This window comes from Amblyomma americanum, chromosome 10, assembly GCF_052857255.1.
Source record: "Amblyomma americanum isolate KBUSLIRL-KWMA chromosome 10, ASM5285725v1, whole genome shotgun sequence".
Taxonomy (NCBI): Eukaryota; Metazoa; Arthropoda; class Arachnida; order Ixodida; family Ixodidae; genus Amblyomma; species Amblyomma americanum.
The window spans coordinates 88,205,585-88,223,693 of NC_135506.1; the positions used below are offsets into that span (position 1 = coordinate 88,205,585).

The 18,109-nt window shown below is 49.7% G+C and overlaps 1 protein-coding gene, 2 non-coding genes and 1 pseudogene across 3 annotated transcripts; all 4 read left to right on the forward strand.

Moving 5' to 3' along the window:
- Positions 1–7,054: 7,054 nt before the first annotated feature.
- TRNAD-GUC (transfer RNA aspartic acid (anticodon GUC)) lies at positions 7,055–7,126 on the forward strand. The gene has a single exon. It is a non-coding gene; the product is annotated as a tRNA-Asp (tRNA).
- A 5,119-nt stretch (positions 7,127–12,245) lies between these two features.
- TRNAD-GUC (transfer RNA aspartic acid (anticodon GUC)) lies at positions 12,246–12,317 on the forward strand. Its single transcript has one exon. It is a non-coding gene; the product is annotated as a tRNA-Asp (tRNA).
- A 251-nt stretch (positions 12,318–12,568) lies between these two features.
- On the forward strand, positions 12,569–13,759 carry LOC144107281 (uncharacterized). The gene has a single exon (XM_077640281.1). It carries the CDS (start codon positions 12,569–12,571, stop codon positions 13,757–13,759), a length of 1,191 nt encoding a protein of 396 aa, XP_077496407.1.
- Positions 13,760–16,444: 2,685 nt separating this feature from the next.
- LOC144106184 (uncharacterized) lies at positions 16,445–17,457 on the forward strand (annotated as a pseudogene).
- Positions 17,458–18,109: the final 652 nt, after the last annotated feature.

Sequence of the window (18,109 nt, forward strand, 5' to 3'; positions counted from 1 at the left end):
AACAGCCCGGAACAATAGACCATGTTTTTTTGCATTGCTGGGAAGGGGTTTATTTTTGGGATGTGTTATAAAGGACAATAAAGAAAGAGCTACCACTTGACGCGCAGGGAATTCGTTCTTTAAGCACTGACAACGAGGATGGGGTACTATTTGATCTCATAATGCTCTTCGGCCTCCACTGTATATGGCGCTCCAGAATGGCAGGCTATTATTGTGATAAAGACGCACGACCTGCCCGAATTTATTTTCGGGAAAGAATGGACTGCTTTGTGGCCATTCAGAAAGCCGCTGCGGAGCCTCCCGATTGGCTCTCGAGGCTAGAGCCACTCTGTATGCTTCGTGAATTTTAGTATGACGAAGCCAGACTCATGCTGGCTGACCACGACAGTGCCGTATGTACATAGCGTTTTGTGTGTTTTTTGTTGAGTGTTTTTTGTTAAATGTTATGGGCCAAAGCCAGGCAATAAAAAAAATGGCGGCCAGTATCCCCACCTGTCACGCGGGAGACCGGTGTTCGATTCCCCGACGGGGAGCTTCGGCTTTTTTTTTTCTCGCTTTCGACCCCTGTGCCGTTAGCTAAGCATCGGTGAGCCAGAGCTTCCGTCTCCTCGTTAGTATAGTGGCCAGTATCCCCGCCTGTCACGCGGGAGACCGGGGTTCCATTTCCCGACGGGGAGATTCGCCTTTTTTTTTTCTCGCTCTCGTCACCTGTGCCGTTAGCTAAGCATCGGTGAGCCAGAGCTTCCGTCTCCTCGTTAGTATAGTGACAGAGCTGAAAAATGGAAAGGCACCAATCTCTCAATTTTCGCCAAAGCTACAGTCTGCAATCTTTTTTTTATTAGCAAGCTCTGGTATGTCATGCAAGTTTTGCATTGCTCTCGGGTGAACGTGCAAAAGCTACACCGTATTTTTGCCGTCTTTATATGGCGTTCCGAATGGGAACGTTGCAGCCGAACGAACCTTTTCCGGCGGGTAAAAGACGGGGGCCTGGGGCTAGGGCACCTCTATTTAAGGCAGCTGGTGAACCGTTTGTTGTTTTTTCGCGATGTCTCAGACCCGTTCTTGCGCACCGTGTGCCAGGTGAGACTGCGGCGATTGCTGCCCGAGTTAGCTGTTTCCACAGAAGAGGTCGCGGGTGGAATTTTTGGTTATTACAAAGAGATGGTAGCAAGTGTTAGGTTTCTTTCAGCGCGTTTTTCCAGCGATTATTTGTATAAAACTAAAAGAAAAAAGTTGTACCACGATCTTTGTGATATTGTTTTTCCAGAGCCCATGTACAGGGCCTTGTACACTGGAGGTCCGGGAGCTGATGTTTTAAAAAGGGTGAAGAAAATGCAGGTGCCACCAGGAGTAAAGACCTTCTTTTTTAAGTTACACACCGGGACACTGCCAGTTAAAAAGTTTTTGGATGGAAAGGTTTTCTTTTCACCGTGGGGATCAAACTGCTTAATTTGTAAACAGCCCGAAACAATAGACCATGTTTTTTTGCATTGCTGGGAAGGGGTTTATTTTTGGGATGTGCTACAAAGGACAATAATGAAAGAGCTACCACTTGACGCGAAGGGCATTCGTTATTTAAGCACTGACAATGAGGATGGGGTACCATTTGATCTCATAATGCTCTTGGGCCTCCACTGTATATGGCGCTCCAGAATGGCAGGCTATTATAGTGACAAAGACGCACGACCTGCCCGAATTTATTTTCGGGAAAAAATGGACTGCTTTCTGGCCATCCAGAAAGCCGCTGCGGAGCCTCCAGTGTGGCTCTCAAGGCTAGAGCCGCTCTGTATGCTTCATGCATTTTAGAATGACGAAGCCAGGCTCATGCTGGCTGACCACGACAGTGTCTTATGTACATAGTGTTTTGTGTGGTTTTTGTTGAGTGTTTCTTGGTTAAATGTTATGAGCCAAAGCCAGGTAATAAAGAAAGTTAGTATAGTGGCCAGTATCCCCGCCTGTCACGCGGGAGACCGGTGTTCGATTCCCTGACGGGGAGCTTCGCCTTTTTTTTTCTCGCTTTCGTCCCCTGTGCCGTTAGCTAAGCATCGGTGAGCCAGAGCTTCCGTCTCCTCGTTAGTATAGTGGCCAGCATTCTACTTCTGGCCACCGAGCGTGACGGACGCAGAATCATGAGCTCCGGCGGAGCGGCGACGGCGGCCCTTGCTGGCCGCGGAAACAGGATCACCGATAGCGACGACACGGATTATCAGCTGATACTGCCCCAACTGCCAACAGGAAGCATCGTTTTGAACACCGTGTTTGTGCACGGCGACCTGCGAGCGAGGCCCTACCGGGTCGAAGATTTTAGGGATGCTCTCGTGCCTACCGGTTTGCTGCCGGGTGTGGTCGCCCTGGGAGCCTACCAGGACAACCACGTGTGGGCAGCACCCTGAACGGCGCGGAGGCTACAAGGCGACTGCTGGCCTTTAAGGAACTGAAGGTGAAGAACCGTCGCTGCGTCATCATCGACCCGCAGGATCATCAGGTGAGGCTTAGGCTTCACTGGCTGCTGCACGGAGTGGCCGACGAGGATGTGCTGAGCGCACTAGCGGCGTTTGGGACTGTCATGGACGTTAGCACAGGGCGGTGGCGTGTGCAAGGTATGAGAGACAAGGGTTCCATAACGACGACGGCCGTCCTTAAGCTCAGGAAGGGCATGACAGTTGAAGATTTGCCGCATCAAATACGGGTGGGAGGAGAACTGGCCTTAGTCGTGGCACCCGGTCGTCCGATGCAGTGCTTGCGCTGTCACGGCACTGGCCACGTCCGGAGAGAGTGCAAGGTGCCGCGCTGCTCGAATTGCCGGCGTTTCGGACACGAGGACTCCCAGTGCGTCCGCACGTATGCCTCAGCAATGGGCCCGGGGGACAGGGATGAAGCCGAGCACTTAATGGACGCGACCGAGGCAGAGGACGCGGCGAAGGGAACTGGCGAGCCGCTGCCTACCGCTGTGGCAGAGCAAGCAGCCCTCGCTGGTGAACCGCAGGACACAAGCGCGGAACGTCCGAGTGAACCGTCGCCTGGTCCACCACTGGTGCAACAGAGTGTCGACAAAAGCGGAGCGAGTACTCATGCATTCCCGTCTCTATCGTCTAAGGGCCAGGAACCGCCAGCCAGTGACGCTTCCGTACTGGGACTGCAACGAAACGCCCCCACGAAGTCTCCGGAGACCACGACGACCAGGAACTCGCAAGCAGCGTTGACGAGCCGCCAGTGAAAGCGGTGCAAGGACGGCGGGCTACCTTCAAGCCACGGCCAAACGTCAACGCGGAAAGAAAGCCTGCCGACAAGCCACCGCCATCGAGAAGCGAGAGCAGACAACCAGACGGCCCCGGAGGCGTCTAGCGGTACGCTAGATGCTAAAGGTGAGCACCATGCTCCGGGCCTCCCTCCTACTGAGAACCGAACTGGCTCCTGAACCAGCCCTCTGTGTAGCTAGGTTGAATGTCAGAGGTTTAGGACAGAAAAGAAAACAAATTCATTTGTATCGGCTGGTAACAGAAAATGACATTGACATTCTCGCCGTCCAGGAGACCAAAGTCGAGGGAGAGGGGGAGACCCGGAGCATGGTGCAGCGTTTCACAGCAACGTACTACGCCGTAGTTAGCCACGCTGTAGGACTGTCAGCAGGATGTGCACTCTTTTTGAAAAAGTTGCCCAGTCTTAATGTTCAAAGCATCATGTCATGCCCGTCTGGGAGATTAATAGTGTGTGATTTCCTTTTGTGTAACGCGGAATATCGAGTGATTTGTGTGTACGCGCCGAACACATTGGAGGAAAGACATAATTTTTTTGCTTATGTTAGGCAGTACATGATGCCTGAGAAACGCCTCATTATTATGGGGGACTTTAACTGCGTACTGAGTTCTGCGGACAAAACCAGCTGCACAGCTTTTCGAGACAGAAGTACGGAGTTATTAGCTGAGGTCGTTGCCGAAGCGGAATTAGCAGATGTGGCTGAATGCGTACAGAGCGCCTGCGCGGTAAAGTACTCATTTCCAGGGTTCTAGCCACGCACGCCTGGATCGCATATACGTTGCTCTGGATATGATCCCTATGTGCCGTAGCTACGATGTTGTACCAATATGTTTTACTGATCACTACCTCGTTATATGCGCAATAGGAACAAAGACACAACTGAAACACTTTGTATGGGACATGTGGAAAATTAACTCTATGCTACTTGGCGACGAACAATTTGTAACAAAACATTAGAAGAAATTAACAGAATAAAACCGAACACTAGCCTTAATCTGGGTCAGCAGTGGGAACTATGCAAGCAGCAGATTAAAGTCACAGCGATTGACAGGGCCAGTGCGATTCGTTTCGAAGGAAAAATGAAGGAAACCGAGCTGCGCACAATATTGGAGAAACTGATAGCAGAGGAGTGCAAAACGCCCGGCATTTTCAAAGATGATATCAGGAATGTAAAGCAGAAACTGCAGTTGATCGAAGAAGAGCGCTATCGCGGTGCGCTGGTGCGTGCACGAACAAATTCACTGAAAGCAGGCGAGGTACCTACGAAGCGGGCTTTAGGGATTGAAAAGACAAACGCCCGACGAAACCACATAGCCGAGATAGAGCGGAATGCGTCGTGGTGAATGATAACGAGGGCATTCGGCACCAGTTTTCTGAGCATTATCAGGCGCTATTTGCGTTTCATCATGCAGACTTGGACGGATTTAAAAAGACATTTCTTGGCCATATGCCGCGACTGGACGATAAGATAAAAGAATTCTTGGAGCGACCAATAAGTGAAAGTGAAGTGTGCCTAGCAATTGAAAACTTAAACGACGGAAAGTCGCCTGGGCCCGATGGCTTATCCGCCTCGTTTTATAAGTTTTTCAAAGAAAAGCTGGCTGCAGTGCTCACGGTATAGTGTTCAATGAGGCGTACCACATGAAAGTTTTACCACAGTCTTATAGTACATCACACACTGTTCTTATACCTAAGACTGATGCCGCAGAAAAACTTAGACTGGTGTCATATTACAGACCAAGCTCTTTAACTAATGTTGACTACAAAATTTTTATGAAAGTTTTAGCGAGAAGACTCCAAACAGTGATTAAAGACCTAGTAGGCTGCCACCAGACATGTGGAATCAGGGGCAGGTCTATAGTGACTAACATACATAAGATGCGGTGCGTGCTTGAGTGCCGTGACATCATGAAAGCTTGTGTCGCTGTGCTGCAGCTCGACCTACAGAAGGCCTTTGGCTGTGTCCCACATGTTATTTTGTTCGCTATTCTCGATCATATTAATGTCGGTTCGATTATCAAAGATGGAGTGGGCATGGCGTACAGGAATTGCACCACGCACCTTATCATAAACAAGAGTCTGGGGGCCCCCATTGTCGTGCAGCGTTCTGTACGCCAGGGTTGCCCACTCAGCCCACTTTTATTTTGTCTTTACACTGAAACACTGTGCTTGGCTATTATTCAGAATGATTCGATTCGCGGGTTTCAACTGCAAGCTTCTGAAGTAAAGCTCTTAGCATATGCCGATGATGTCGCCGTATGCTGCATCGACCAAGGAAGTATTACAGCAACGGTTGAAGTAGTGAAGTGTTTCCGGGATCTCACGGGCAGTTTAATTAACTGAGGTAAATGCCTGGGATTCTGGCATGAAGAATGGCCGACAACCCCAGACACATTTGCTGGCGTGACGTGGGTGAACACCCCAGCGAAGTACCTAGGTGTCCCTCTGGAATGCTACAAAAACAATGACGACCTCTGGCTAAGCCAGCTGCACGAAACGCGAGAAAAAGCAGACAGGTGGAAGGGGGTTCCCCTTTCTTTCTTCGCCAGGGCCACAGTGTGCAATCTTTTTTTTGTAAGTAAGTTGTGGTATTTGATGCAGGTACTGCACTGCTCGCGGCTGAATGTGCAAAGGCTACACAGAGTGTTCGCCACCTTTATATGGGGCATCGCAATGGGAAAGATGTAGTCGAACGAACTTGTTCAGAAGGGTGAAAGACGGCGGTTTTAGCCTGTCGCATCTCTTTGTGCGACAGCTCGTTAATAGGTTTATGTTTTTTCGTGACACGAGCGATCCTTTTTTACGCACAGTGTGCGAAGTCAGATTAAGAGGTGCGTTGCCTAGTTTTCTTGTTGGAACAAATGTGATGCTTGGATCCATTTCAGGTTTTTTCAAGGAGGTCGTGACTAGTGTACGATTCTTGTCGGCGCGTTTTATCGGTTGATTATGTTTCTTCAGTGAAAATAACAACACTGTATAAAGATGTGTGTGACAGCATTTTTCCGGAACATTTGTACAGAGCCTTGCATAGTGGAGAACCCGGTCAGAATGTTTTGAAAAGGGTAAAGAGAATGCAGGTGACGCCTGGAATGAAATCCTTTTTCTTCAAGCTACACACTGAAACACTGCCAGTAAAGAAATTCCTAGAGCAACGGGGCTTTTTCTTACCGTGGGGAGCTGACTGTATGATATGCAAACAGCCCGAAACTATAGATCATGTTTTTCTGCATTGCTGGGAAGGTGTGTACTTTTGGGATGTTCTGCAGCGAACGGTCAAAAAAGATTTTCCACTGGACCCACACGGCATTAGATACCTAGCAATAAACAAGACGGAATTCCATTCGACCTCATAATGCTGGCCGGACTCCACTCTGTATGGCGCTCCCGCATGGCCGGTTTCCATTGTGATCCGGATGCGAGGCCCGCACGGATGTATTTTCGCGAGAGCATAGCGAGATTTGTTGAAGTGCAGAAGTCGCTTGAGCCTGTACCACAGTGGCTGCCGAGAGTAGAAGCCTTGACCGCGCTGAAAGAATTTTAATATGACAACGTCAGTACAAAGCTGACTGCTGCGGCATTTTTGTCTGCCTTATTTTTTGTTTCTATTTCTGTGTACCATCATGTGTTACTGCGAACTGTCGGAGACCGGCAATAAAGAAAAAAAATAGTATAGTGGCCAGTATCCCCGCCTGTCACGCGGGAGACCGGGATTCGATTCCCCGACGGGGAGCTTCTTTTTTTCTCGTTCTAGCCCTCTGTGCCAATAACTAAGCATCGGTAAGCCAGTGATTCCGTCTCCTCGTTAGTATAGTGGCCAGTATCCCCGCCTGTCACGCGGGAGACCGGGGTTCGATTCCCCGACGGGGAGCTTCTTTTTTCTCGCACTAGCCCTCTGTGCCAATAACTAAGCATCGGTAAGCCAGTGGTTCCGTCTCCTCGTTAGTATAGTGGACTTCCGGCCACCGAGCGTGACGGACGTGCGATGACGGCTCCGTTGGAGCAGCTACAGCGGCCATGTCTTGCCGCGGAAACAGGGCTTCTGCCTCGGATGAAGAGTATCAGGTGATTCTGCCCACCCTTCTTACAGGACGTGTTGTGTTAAGCACAGTTTTTTTGCACGCGGACGTGCGGGCCCGTCGTTATCGGGTCGAAGATTTCAGGGATGCGCTGGCTCAGCTGATGCTGCTTTCCGAGGTTATCGCCTTGGGGGTGTATCGCATGAGCCATGTATGGGCTGTTACTTTCGCGAGTGCTGAGGCGGTGACGAAAATTCTTTCTGCCGGTGAACTGAAAGTCAAGGACCACCGCTGTCTCGTCATCGACCCGGCAAACCAGGACGTCCGCGTCAAGCTGCACTGGCTGCTGCACAACGTGCCCGACAAAGACGTGAGGGTAGCCTTTGCTCCGTACGGCAAGGTGAGCGAAGTCACCAATGAGCGGTGGCGCGTCCAGGGTGTCGCCAGCAAGGGGTCGACGACACGCTTGGTTTCATTGAAAATGAATCCTAGCGTGAAGCTGGAAGACCTCCCTCACGAAGTCAGGGTTGGCGGTGAGCTGGCTCTCGTGGTTTTACCGGGCAGAGCTCCGCTGTGTCTGCGCTGCCACGGTACTGGGCACATTCGCCGTGAGGGCAAGGTTCCGCGATGTGGCGCCTGTCGTCGCTACGGGCACGAAGAAAGCAGCTGCGTACGCACGTACGCGAGTGCTACCGTCCCAGTCAACACTGACATCTCGTCCGAACTTGTCATGGACGAGGCTGACGCGGAAGATGCTGCAGCAGAGGCAGGGGACAGCGTGGAGAAGGCCCCTGCTGTGCCCCCTACGGAAATATCCACAAGCGTAGAGGAGCCCAGCAGTAAGCGGCAGCAACAGGTAGCGCAGCCTGCAGAAGTCAAGGCGCCAACGGACGAAGTCTTGAGCGGTGGGGCGTCAGCTCCCGTCGTTCCCCAGCATGGTGACAGCATGGAAGTGTCACGCGCATCAACCAGCAACCAAGCAGGGAAGCGACCGCACGAGCACAGTGCGAATGGAGAGCCCAAAGTGAGCGAAGGCGACGAGCCACCGCAGAAGACTGTTGGTGTCAGGCGACCGACGTTGAAACCGCGGCCGAATGTACAGGCCGATCAACGAGCGGCGGCTAAGCCGCCGCCTTAGTTGGAGTGAGTGCCCTGTGAGCGTTTTCTGTGGGCGTGAGATGGCCGTTTTCGGTGACGGACTGCATGGGCTGATTTTCCAGTCCATACGCACGAGGCACTTGTGTAAAGGACGTTGGATTACCGCCACCGCACCCATCGAACACCTTAGACTGGGCAAGTCACCCGCACCGTCGCCTTGTGTCCCGAGGTATGCACCATATGTCTCCTGTACCAAAACTAGATGGCTTCTACACCTCTCAGAGCGTTGCGCATTGCAACAATTAATGTCACGGGACTTGCTTCCAAGAAGCGTCAGTACCAACTAAGCCGGCTGTTCGTTGATAATGACCTCGACATAATAGCCCTACAGGAGACGAAAGTCGAAAAACAGGAACAGGCGGACCTTATGGTGCAGCCTTTTACGGCACGCTACAATGTTTGTGTGTGCCATTCTTCTGGCACATCGGGCGGTTGTGCTGTATTTATTAGGAATTCTCTGGGGATTGTCGAGCAGAATTTAACTGTGTGTCAAACTGGCCGTTTGGTTGTAGTGGATTTTTGTTATTGCTATTTGCTATGGAGAGTCATATGCGTGTATGCCCCTAACAGGGAGAACGAGCGCAAGGCATTTTTTGAGCGCCTTGAACAATATGCGTGCTGTGAGCGGTTAATTGTGCTTTTGGGCGACTTTAACTGCGTTTGTAAAGCAGAGGATAGAATTACAAAAAGACTCCTTCGTGACAAAAGTGCGGAATTGTTGAATTCGATTGTGAAAGAAAATGGTTTAGATGATGTTGCTGAAGTTCTTTCGGTAGCGCCGCATTTTACTCACTTCCAGGGTGAAAGTCACGCGAGACTTGACAGAGCGTATGCGTCGCTTGATCTGATTCCTTTGTGCAATAGCTACGAGGTGAAACACATGTCATTTACCGACCACAGCTTAGTTACGTTTACCCTGGGGAAAAAAAGACAAGAAATCTCGTTTCTCGTGGGACCTGTGGAAGTTTAACGCACAGTTACTCGAGGATGAACGCTTCGACATTAAAGTTAATGAATGCATTAAAGCATTGCTATCAGCAGAGCCTGGGAACTGGGTAATTAGGTGGGAAGATTTCAAACAGCAAGTGAAAATAAACGCGATTGAAAGGGCAAGCATTATATGCCACGATAAACGTGTTAAAGAAAACGAACTACATTGCCAACTTGACTTGCTCGTAAGCCTGAAAAGTTCCCAGCCGGGAAGATATAAGAAAGAAATAAGAGATACAAAAAGTAAACTTGAGATTACCGAAAAAGACCAGTATACAGCTGCCATGATACGGGCCCGTGCTGAGCGTCTCGGGCCTGACCAAGTAGCTACTAAACGCTCGCTTAGTGACGAAAAGAAGTACGCGACTCAGAATGAAGTAAGACAAATCAGGTAGAGAAACGAGTTAACAAATGATAGCAAAGTGATTCAGTTGGCGTTTGTTGAGCAGTATCGGGAATTTCTTGGGCGGCGACGGCTTGAAGAAGAGGGGTTTGCAAACACGTTCTTGTCCCGTATGCCATAACTAGGAGACGATATAAAACAAGTTCTGGAGGTACCAATCAGCGTAAGCGAAGTGGGAAGAGCAATCGAAGAGCTGAGTGCCGGAAAATCTCCCTGTCCTGACGGCCTAGGTAGTGAATTTTATAAGAAGTTCAAAGCCGAACTCACCCAAGCTCTCCACTGCGTCTTCACCGAAATTTATGAGACAAAGAAAATGCCACCATCATTTAAAACAGCACACGTTGTTTTAATACCCAAGAGTGAGGACCAGGCTGATCTTCTGTCCGTTGGGGCTTATCGGCCGATAAGCCTAACCAACGTTGACTATAAAGTGTTTATGAAGATTCTTGCCAACAGACTGCAAAAGGTCATAAAGGACCCTGTAGGGCCCCACCAAACGTGCGGTATTAAAGGTCGCACCATTGGAACAAATGTGCACATTGCTAGAACTGTTCTTGAATGCTGCGATGCCTTCGGGGGCCGAGTTGCCATGATACAGCTTAACCTTGCAGAGGCCTTCGATCGAGTGTCGCACGACATTCTTTTCGCCATTCTAGAATATGCCAACGTCGGCTCTGTGATAATACAAGGTGTACAGATGGCGTACGACAACTGTGTTACCCGAATTATAGTGAACAAACAGCTGACTGAACCTGTACCTGTGTGTTCTTCGGTCAGGCACGGTTGCCCGCTCTCGCCTCTGCTCTTTGCGATCTACCTTGACCCGTTTCTGTTATCACTGTTACACAATGATAGAATCTGCGGTTTCACTCTTCTGTCGGCGCAAGTAAAAGTGCTTGCTTACGCTGATGATATGCTGTTTTTTGCGCGGATCAAGAAAGCGTTAAAGAAGTTGTGAAAGTTGCGGGGGAATATTGCAAAAAGACTGGGTCCGAAATTAACTGGGATAAGTGCATAGGTTTTTGGCACGGTGATTGGGACAGCACACCTGCCGTGTTTGCTAACATAAAGTAGACGACCTCCCCTGCGAAGTACTTGGGGGTACCCTTGGAGCACTATAAAAGCAGTACGGAGTTGTGGGGTGAGATAACGCAGAGTGCAAGGAAAAAAGCGGATGGCTGGAAAGGACGTGACCTTTCTGTTTTCGCGCGCGCAAGTGTGTGCAATGTATTTTTAATAGCCAGAATTTGGTATTTATTGCAGTTCGTGCTCATTACACGAGCAAACCTGCAGAAGCTGCATAGAATGTTTGCTGTCTTTATTTGGAGCTCAAATTGGGAGCGAACAAGTCGAGTTAATCTGTTCCTTCCAGTCAAAAGGGGCGGCCTTGGTCTTTCTAATTTGTTTCTGAAACAAGTTGTCTCAAGATTTTTGTTTCTACGTGACCAAACCGATCCTTTGTTGCGCACAATGTTGCAGGTGCGCTTAGGCAACGTGTTGCCAGAATTTGTTGTGCCCAGTTACCCGGCCGCGAATCGTGCTGTAACAGGTTTTTTGCGTGAAGTTGTGGCAGCCTTTCGCACTTTGAGCGCTCACTTTTCTACACAGTATCTATGTGCTGTCCCCAGGAAAAAACTGTACAAAGATTTGCTAGATATATTTATACCTGCTCCCTTATACCGTTCCTTTTACTGCGGAGGCCCAGGCAAAGATGTGCTAAAGCGAGTTACGAAGATGCCGGTAAGACCGACTGTCAAATCCTTTTTCTTTAAACTTCATACTGGTAACCTTCCGGTGAAAACATGGCTAAGCGATAAAGGCATTTTTGTGCCCTGGACCACCGACTGCATACTCTGCAAAAAACCCGAGACCATCGAACATGTGTTTATCGACTGCTGGGACCCGGTTTTCCACTGGGACATCTTGCAAGGAACATTAAAGAAAGAACTTCCTGTAACTCCTTAGGGCATCCGGTTTCTACCTATAGAAAGTGAGGAAGTTCCTTACGACATGTTTATGCTTTTGGGCCTCCACAGCATCTGGAAAACGAGAATCGCGGCTAGACACGCCGACGCAAATGTGCGACCAGTGAGAGAAAACTTTATAGAAAGTGCAGTTTTCCTGAGAGATGTTCTCCGCAGTCAACCCCAGCCGCCGGACTGGGTGGCAGTTATGGATGAACTGATTGATATGAAAAAGTTTTAACCCATTGTCTCGGCCAAAGTGTGGCTAGAGATTTTTATTTCTGCGTATGTATTGTTTACCGGCAATAAAGAAAAAAAAATCTTCGTTAGTATAGTGGCCAGTATCCCCGCCTGTCACGCGGGAGACCGGGGTTCGATTCCCCAACGGGGAGCTTTTTTTTCTCGCTCTAGCCCTCTGTGCCACTAACTAAGCATCGGTAAGCCAGTGGTTCCGCCTCCTCGTTAGTATAGTGGCCAGTATCCCCGCCTGTCACGCGGGAGACCGGGGTTCGATTCCCCGACGGGGAGCTTCTTTTTTCTCGCTCTAGCCCTCTGTGCCAATAACTAAGCATCGGTAAGCCAGTGATTCCGTCTCGTCGTTAGTATAGTGGCCAGTATCCCCGCCTGTCACGCGGGAGACCGGGGTTCGATTCCCCGACGATAGCTTCTTTTTTCTCGCTCTAGCCCTCTGTGCCAATAACTAAGCATCGGTAAGCCAGTGGTTCCGTCTCCTCGTGGTCGGGATTCTACTTCCGGCCACCGAGTGTGACGGACGTGTGATGACAGGCTCCGTAGGAGCGGCTTCAGCGGCCATGTCTGGCCGCGGTAACAGGCTTACTCATGAGGAAAATGCTTACCAGGTTGTTCTGCCACGATTGCCTACAGGGCATTTCGTTGTAAATACAGTTTTTTTGCACGCCGATATCAGAGCCCGCCCGTACCGGGTTGAGGATTTCCGGGATGCCCTAGCTCAGCACGCGCTGCTCCCCGATGTTATCGCCCTGGGGGCGTATCGGAGGAGCCACGTCTGGGCAGTCACTCTCAAGGATTCCGAAGCCGTAACGAAGATGTTGAGCGTCGGTGAAATGCTTGTGAAAGAAAGCCGCTGCCTGGTTATTGACAAGACCAATCAGGATGTGCGACTGAAGCTGCACTGGCTGCTGCACAACGTACCGGACGAAGACGTACGTGCTGCCTTTGCGCCGTACGGGAAAGTCACGGAAATCGCTCGAGAACGTTGGCGAGTGCGGGGTGTGCTAGAAAAGGGCTCGACAACGAGGCTCGTCACACTAAAATTGAAAGCCGGAGCTAAGCGTGACGACTTGCCGCACCAGCTGAACGTTAGCGGTGAGTTGGCGCTGGTCGTCGTACCAGGCCGTCCCCCGTTGTGCCTACGCTGTCGCAATACGGGCCACATCCGAAAAGAGTGCCGAGTCCCACGTTGCGGAGCCTGCCGACGGTTCGGCCACGAAGACGGCCAATGTGCCCGCACTTATGCGAGCATTGCTGGCCCCGGGACCAGTGAAGACACGGCTGAGCTGCTAATGGACGAGGCAGACGCGGAGGACGCGGCCCGTGAAACTGGGCAGCCAGCGACACGGGATGGACCTACGTTGACGCGCCTGACGAAGCAAGGGGCGAAGACGTCCACCGCAGTTGCGGCGGACGTACCAGTGCAGCGTGACCTTCCAACAGAACCCGTGAGCACGCAGAAGGAAGCGGCGGGAGCTGTTGCTGAAAATCCCGATAACGTAGGACCAGACAACAGCGAGGCCATGGATTCCAGCCAGGAGGCTGCCGGCCTCATAGCTGGGAAGCGCTCCCACGAGGAAAGCGTCGGTGAAAAGTCACAGGTAGGCGCTGGCGCTGACGAGCCGCCGTCGAAATCCCCGGGTGTTCGTCGCTCGTCTTTGAAACCACGGCCCAACATTGCGGCCGAGACACGGCAGGCAGGGAAGCCGCCGCCCTAGCGCAGGAATGTGTTTGTGTAAGTGTGTTCCTGTTTTCCGCGGCTGTGGGTGGAAGCACCAAGCAGAGGTAGTTCCAAGGTCTGGCAAGGCCGACGGAGGACTGCCTAGCGGTTTTCCCGGTGCCTGCAAATGGACTAATGGATTGGCGACGCCGCACAGAGCACACTATGAGTCCAGAAGTGTTTTGTCTGTTATTGTGGGCACTGCACATCATATGTCAGCTATTCCTCACACATGCGGATGAAACTTGACACAGCTTTGCGCATAGCAACATTGAATGTGAGGGGTCTTGGTGCTCGTAGGCGCCAATGCCAACTTAATCGTCTTCTTGCTGACAATGCGCTGGACATCGTAGCTATACAGGAGACGAAGATTGAAAGTGAGGAGTTTACTGGGCGTATGGTGTCCACCTTCAGTGCGTTCTTTAATGTCTGTGCTTGCCATTCTGTTGGCACCTCGGGTGGGTGCGCCCTTTTTCTGCGCAATAATTTAGGCATCAGTGTGGAGTCGATTTTTTCTTGTCCAAGTGGACGCCTTCTTGTAGTTGACTTTTCTTTTTCGAAGTTATACTGGCGCATTATATGCGTGTCTTCACCGAACGTTGACTCGGAACGACAAGAATTTTTTTAACAGATTGAAGTCTTACATTGTTTGTGATAAAGTGCTGTTGCTTTTGGGCGATTTCAACTGTGTGTGTGCCGCTGCCGATCGGGTGAAGCGTCCGCCTGTGCGTGATAGCAGTGCACAATTATTAAACGCTTTGGTTAATGACAACAGCTTAGAGGATATTGGCGGCATATTTACCTGCGGTAATAGACCGCTATACACACGCTTTCAACGTGATAGCCATGCCAGATTGGATAGAATTTATGCATCTGTTGAACTTGTGCCCCTTTGCACAGGTTACAAAGTTGAACCTGTGGCGTTTAGTGATCATTGTCTTGTGATAGGAAGTTTCGGTGTGAAAGAAAGGTGTACGCGCTTCAACTGGAATCTCTGGAAATTCAATGCCAAACTCTTGGAGGACGAGGGATTTTTAAAAGCCATCGTAAATGAAATGCAGAGGCTGCTCGAGGAGCGGCCCAGTCTTTTTGCCGTTCAGTGGGAAGACTTCAAAGAGTGGCTAAAAAGTAAAGCCTTAAAAAAGAGTTGCTCCAACCGACACAGAGAAAAACAAGAAGAAAAAGCAGCGCGCGAGCAACTGCAGTTTTTATTAAGCATGGAAAGCTCCGAGCCCGGGAGATATGCAAAAGATATAAGGGATGTGAAAAGCCAGCTTGAAAGACTTGACAGTGAAAGGTATAAAGCAGCAGTTGTACGCGCAAGGGCACAAAAACTGTGGGTCGGTGAAACACCGACAAAGCGAGCCTTAACAGATGAAAAGCGGTACGCTAGACAGAAAGAAATCGGGCAGATAAGAAATGGTGCTGAAATTTCCTGTGATGCCAATGTAATCCAGCAGTCATTTCAAAAGTATTTCAACGACCTTCTTGGCCAAGTAAGAGAGATTGGTGATGCTTTCTCTTCAGACTTTTTGTCGTTCATGCCAAGACTTGAGGATGATGTAAATGAGAGCCTTGAGGTACCCATTACTGAGAATGAAATAGAATCTGCAATTGACGACTTACAGACCGGTAAAGCTCGCTCCAGGACCTGATGGGCTGGGCGCCGAGTTTTACAAAACATTTAAACCCATAGTCGCTCAGATACTGCTAAGAGTGCTGGATGAGGCGTATGAACGTGGGCAAGTACCGCTGTCATTCACCACATCGCACATTGTGTTGATCCCAAAATCAGATGACCCACAGAAGCGATTGTTGGTGGGGTCCTATCGCCCGATAAGCCTCACCAACGTTGACTACAAAATATTCATGAAGGTCCTCGCTAGGAGATTCCAGAGCGTAATAACAAAATTGGTTGGACCGCACCAGACTTGCGGAATCAAAGGACGCAGAATTGCGACGAATGTACACGTCGCACGTACTGTATTGGAATGCTGTGATGCGATAGGGGACCGCATTTCTATGATGCAGCTGGATTTGGCAAAAGCCTTTGATCGCGTGTCACATGATGTACTTTTTCACATATTAGAGCATGGTAACGTTAACCGCATTATCATAGAAGGCGTCAGAATGGCATATGCAAACTGTACCACGCGCATTGTTCTAAATGGTGACCTCACAGATAGGCTGGCAGTGCGTTCGTCAGTAAGGCAGGGATGCCCTCTGTCGCCCCTTTTGTTTGCGGCTTACCTAGAGCCACTATGTTTAGCTATTGCCAAAAGTGACCGCATCTCGGGCTTTCGATTGCAGTCGGCTCATGTCAAAATCCTCGCTTATGCGGATGATATCGCAGTATTCTGTTCCAATCGAGACAGTATTACTGAAGTGATCAGTATCGTTGATAAATTTTGTAAGCAAACAGGGTGTATGGTAATTTTTAGATTCAATGCACATGGTAACTGCGCTAGAGACACGGACAAAGATAGAAGGACACCACGAACAAGAGCTCTGGATTTTGGCACGGTGACTGGGAAACGAGGCCTGATCACTTCTCCCGCCTTGCCTGCCAACGCAATATCTCGGCGTCCCCCTTAACTGTTATCGAGACCCAAGTGAAAGTTGGAACGAGCAATGCTCAAGGGCGAGGGAGAAAGCAGATGCATGGCAAGGGAGGCCGTTATCAATGTTTTCACGCCCCTCCATCTGCAACCTTTTCCTTGTTTCGAAAATGTGGTACATGATGAATGTTCTGTGTGCGAGTCGGGCCAGCATTCAAAAGATGCATCGCGTGTTTGCTGTGTTCATTTGGGCGTCAAGCTGGGAGAGAACTAGCCGTACCAATTTGTTTCTTTCGGTTAAATGAGGAGGGCTCGGCCTCGTGCACCTATTCTTGCGCCAAGTTGTGTCGCGTTTTATCTTTCTCCGAGATCAAAGGGATCCTTTTCTCCGGACTGTTATCCAAGTAAGGCTGCAGAGTCGAGTCTCCTCCCAGAAATCGTTGTCTCATGCTGTGAAGTTATGTGCGGTGCTGTCAATGGGTACATGCGAGAAGTTGTACTTTCTTTTCGACTACTGTACGCGCGTTTTTCACTTGAGTACTTGTGTAATGTTTCCAAAAAAGAGTTGTACAAGAATCTTGTGGAAACAATGCTGCCGATTCCCATTTATCGTTCACCGCACCGTGGAGGCCCAGGACAAGACGTCTTAAAACGAATTAAAAGAATGCCGGTTAAACCAACCGTAAAAACATTCTTCTTTAGTTTACATTGTAATACACTTCCTGTTAAGACGTGGCTGCATGAAAAGGAGATTTTCGTCCCATGGACGACCAACTGCCTACTATGCAAAAAGCCTGAAACGGTGGAGCACGTGTTTCTTGAATGTTGGGACCCAATTTTTCATTGGGATGTCCTCCAACGAACCGCGAAAAAAGATTTTCCCCTGCATCCATACGGCATCAGGTTTTTGCCAATCACAAACGAAGGAGGAGTGCCATATGATTTAATCATGCTCTTGGGCCTCCACAGCCTTTGGAGGACACGATTGCAAGTGCGACATGCCGATGTTAATGTCCGTTCCGTGCGAGAAAACTTTATTGAAAGTGTTGTGAGCGTGAGAGAAGTGTATCGTGTGCAAGCTGAACCGCCCGAATGGACCTCTGTCCTGGACGACTTAGTTGTCTTGAGAAGATTTTAACCTCTCCCGTGTCAGCCAAGTAGGCTGCTGCTGTTTTTATCATTTCTACTTTTGTTTTAGCATGTAAGAATCGGCAATAAAGAAAAAAAATTGGCCAGTATCCCCGCCTGTTTTTTTTTCTTTATTGCCTGGCTTTGGCTCATAACATTTAACCAAAAAAAACTCAACAAAAAACACACAAAACGCTATGTACATACGACACTGTCGTGGTCAGCCACTATGAGTCTGGCTTCGTCATACTAAAATTCACGAAGCATACAGAGCGGCTCTAGCCTCGAGAGCCAAACGGGAGGCTCCGCAGCGGCTTTCTGGGTGGTCAGAAAGCAGTCTATTCTTTCCCGAAAATAAATTCGCGCAGGTCGTGCGTCTTTGTCGCAATAATAGCCTGCCATTCTGGAGCGCCATATACAGTGGAGGCCCAAGAGCGTTATGAGGTCATATGGTACCCGTCCTCATTGTCAGTGCTTAAATAACGAATTCCCTGTGCGTCAAGTGGTAGCTCTTTCTTTATTGTCCTTTGTAATACGTCCCAAAAATAATCCCCTTCCCAGCAATGCAAAAAAACGTGGTCTATTGTTTCAGGCTGTTTACAAATTAAGCAGCTCGATCCCCACGGTAAAAAAATAAACCCTTTCCCTCCAAAAACTCGATT

Coding starts and splice junctions, on each gene's coding strand:
- LOC144107281 (XM_077640281.1), top strand. CDS start 12,569: ATGACAGGCTCCGTAGGAGCGGCTTCAGCGGCCATGTCTGGCCGCGGT.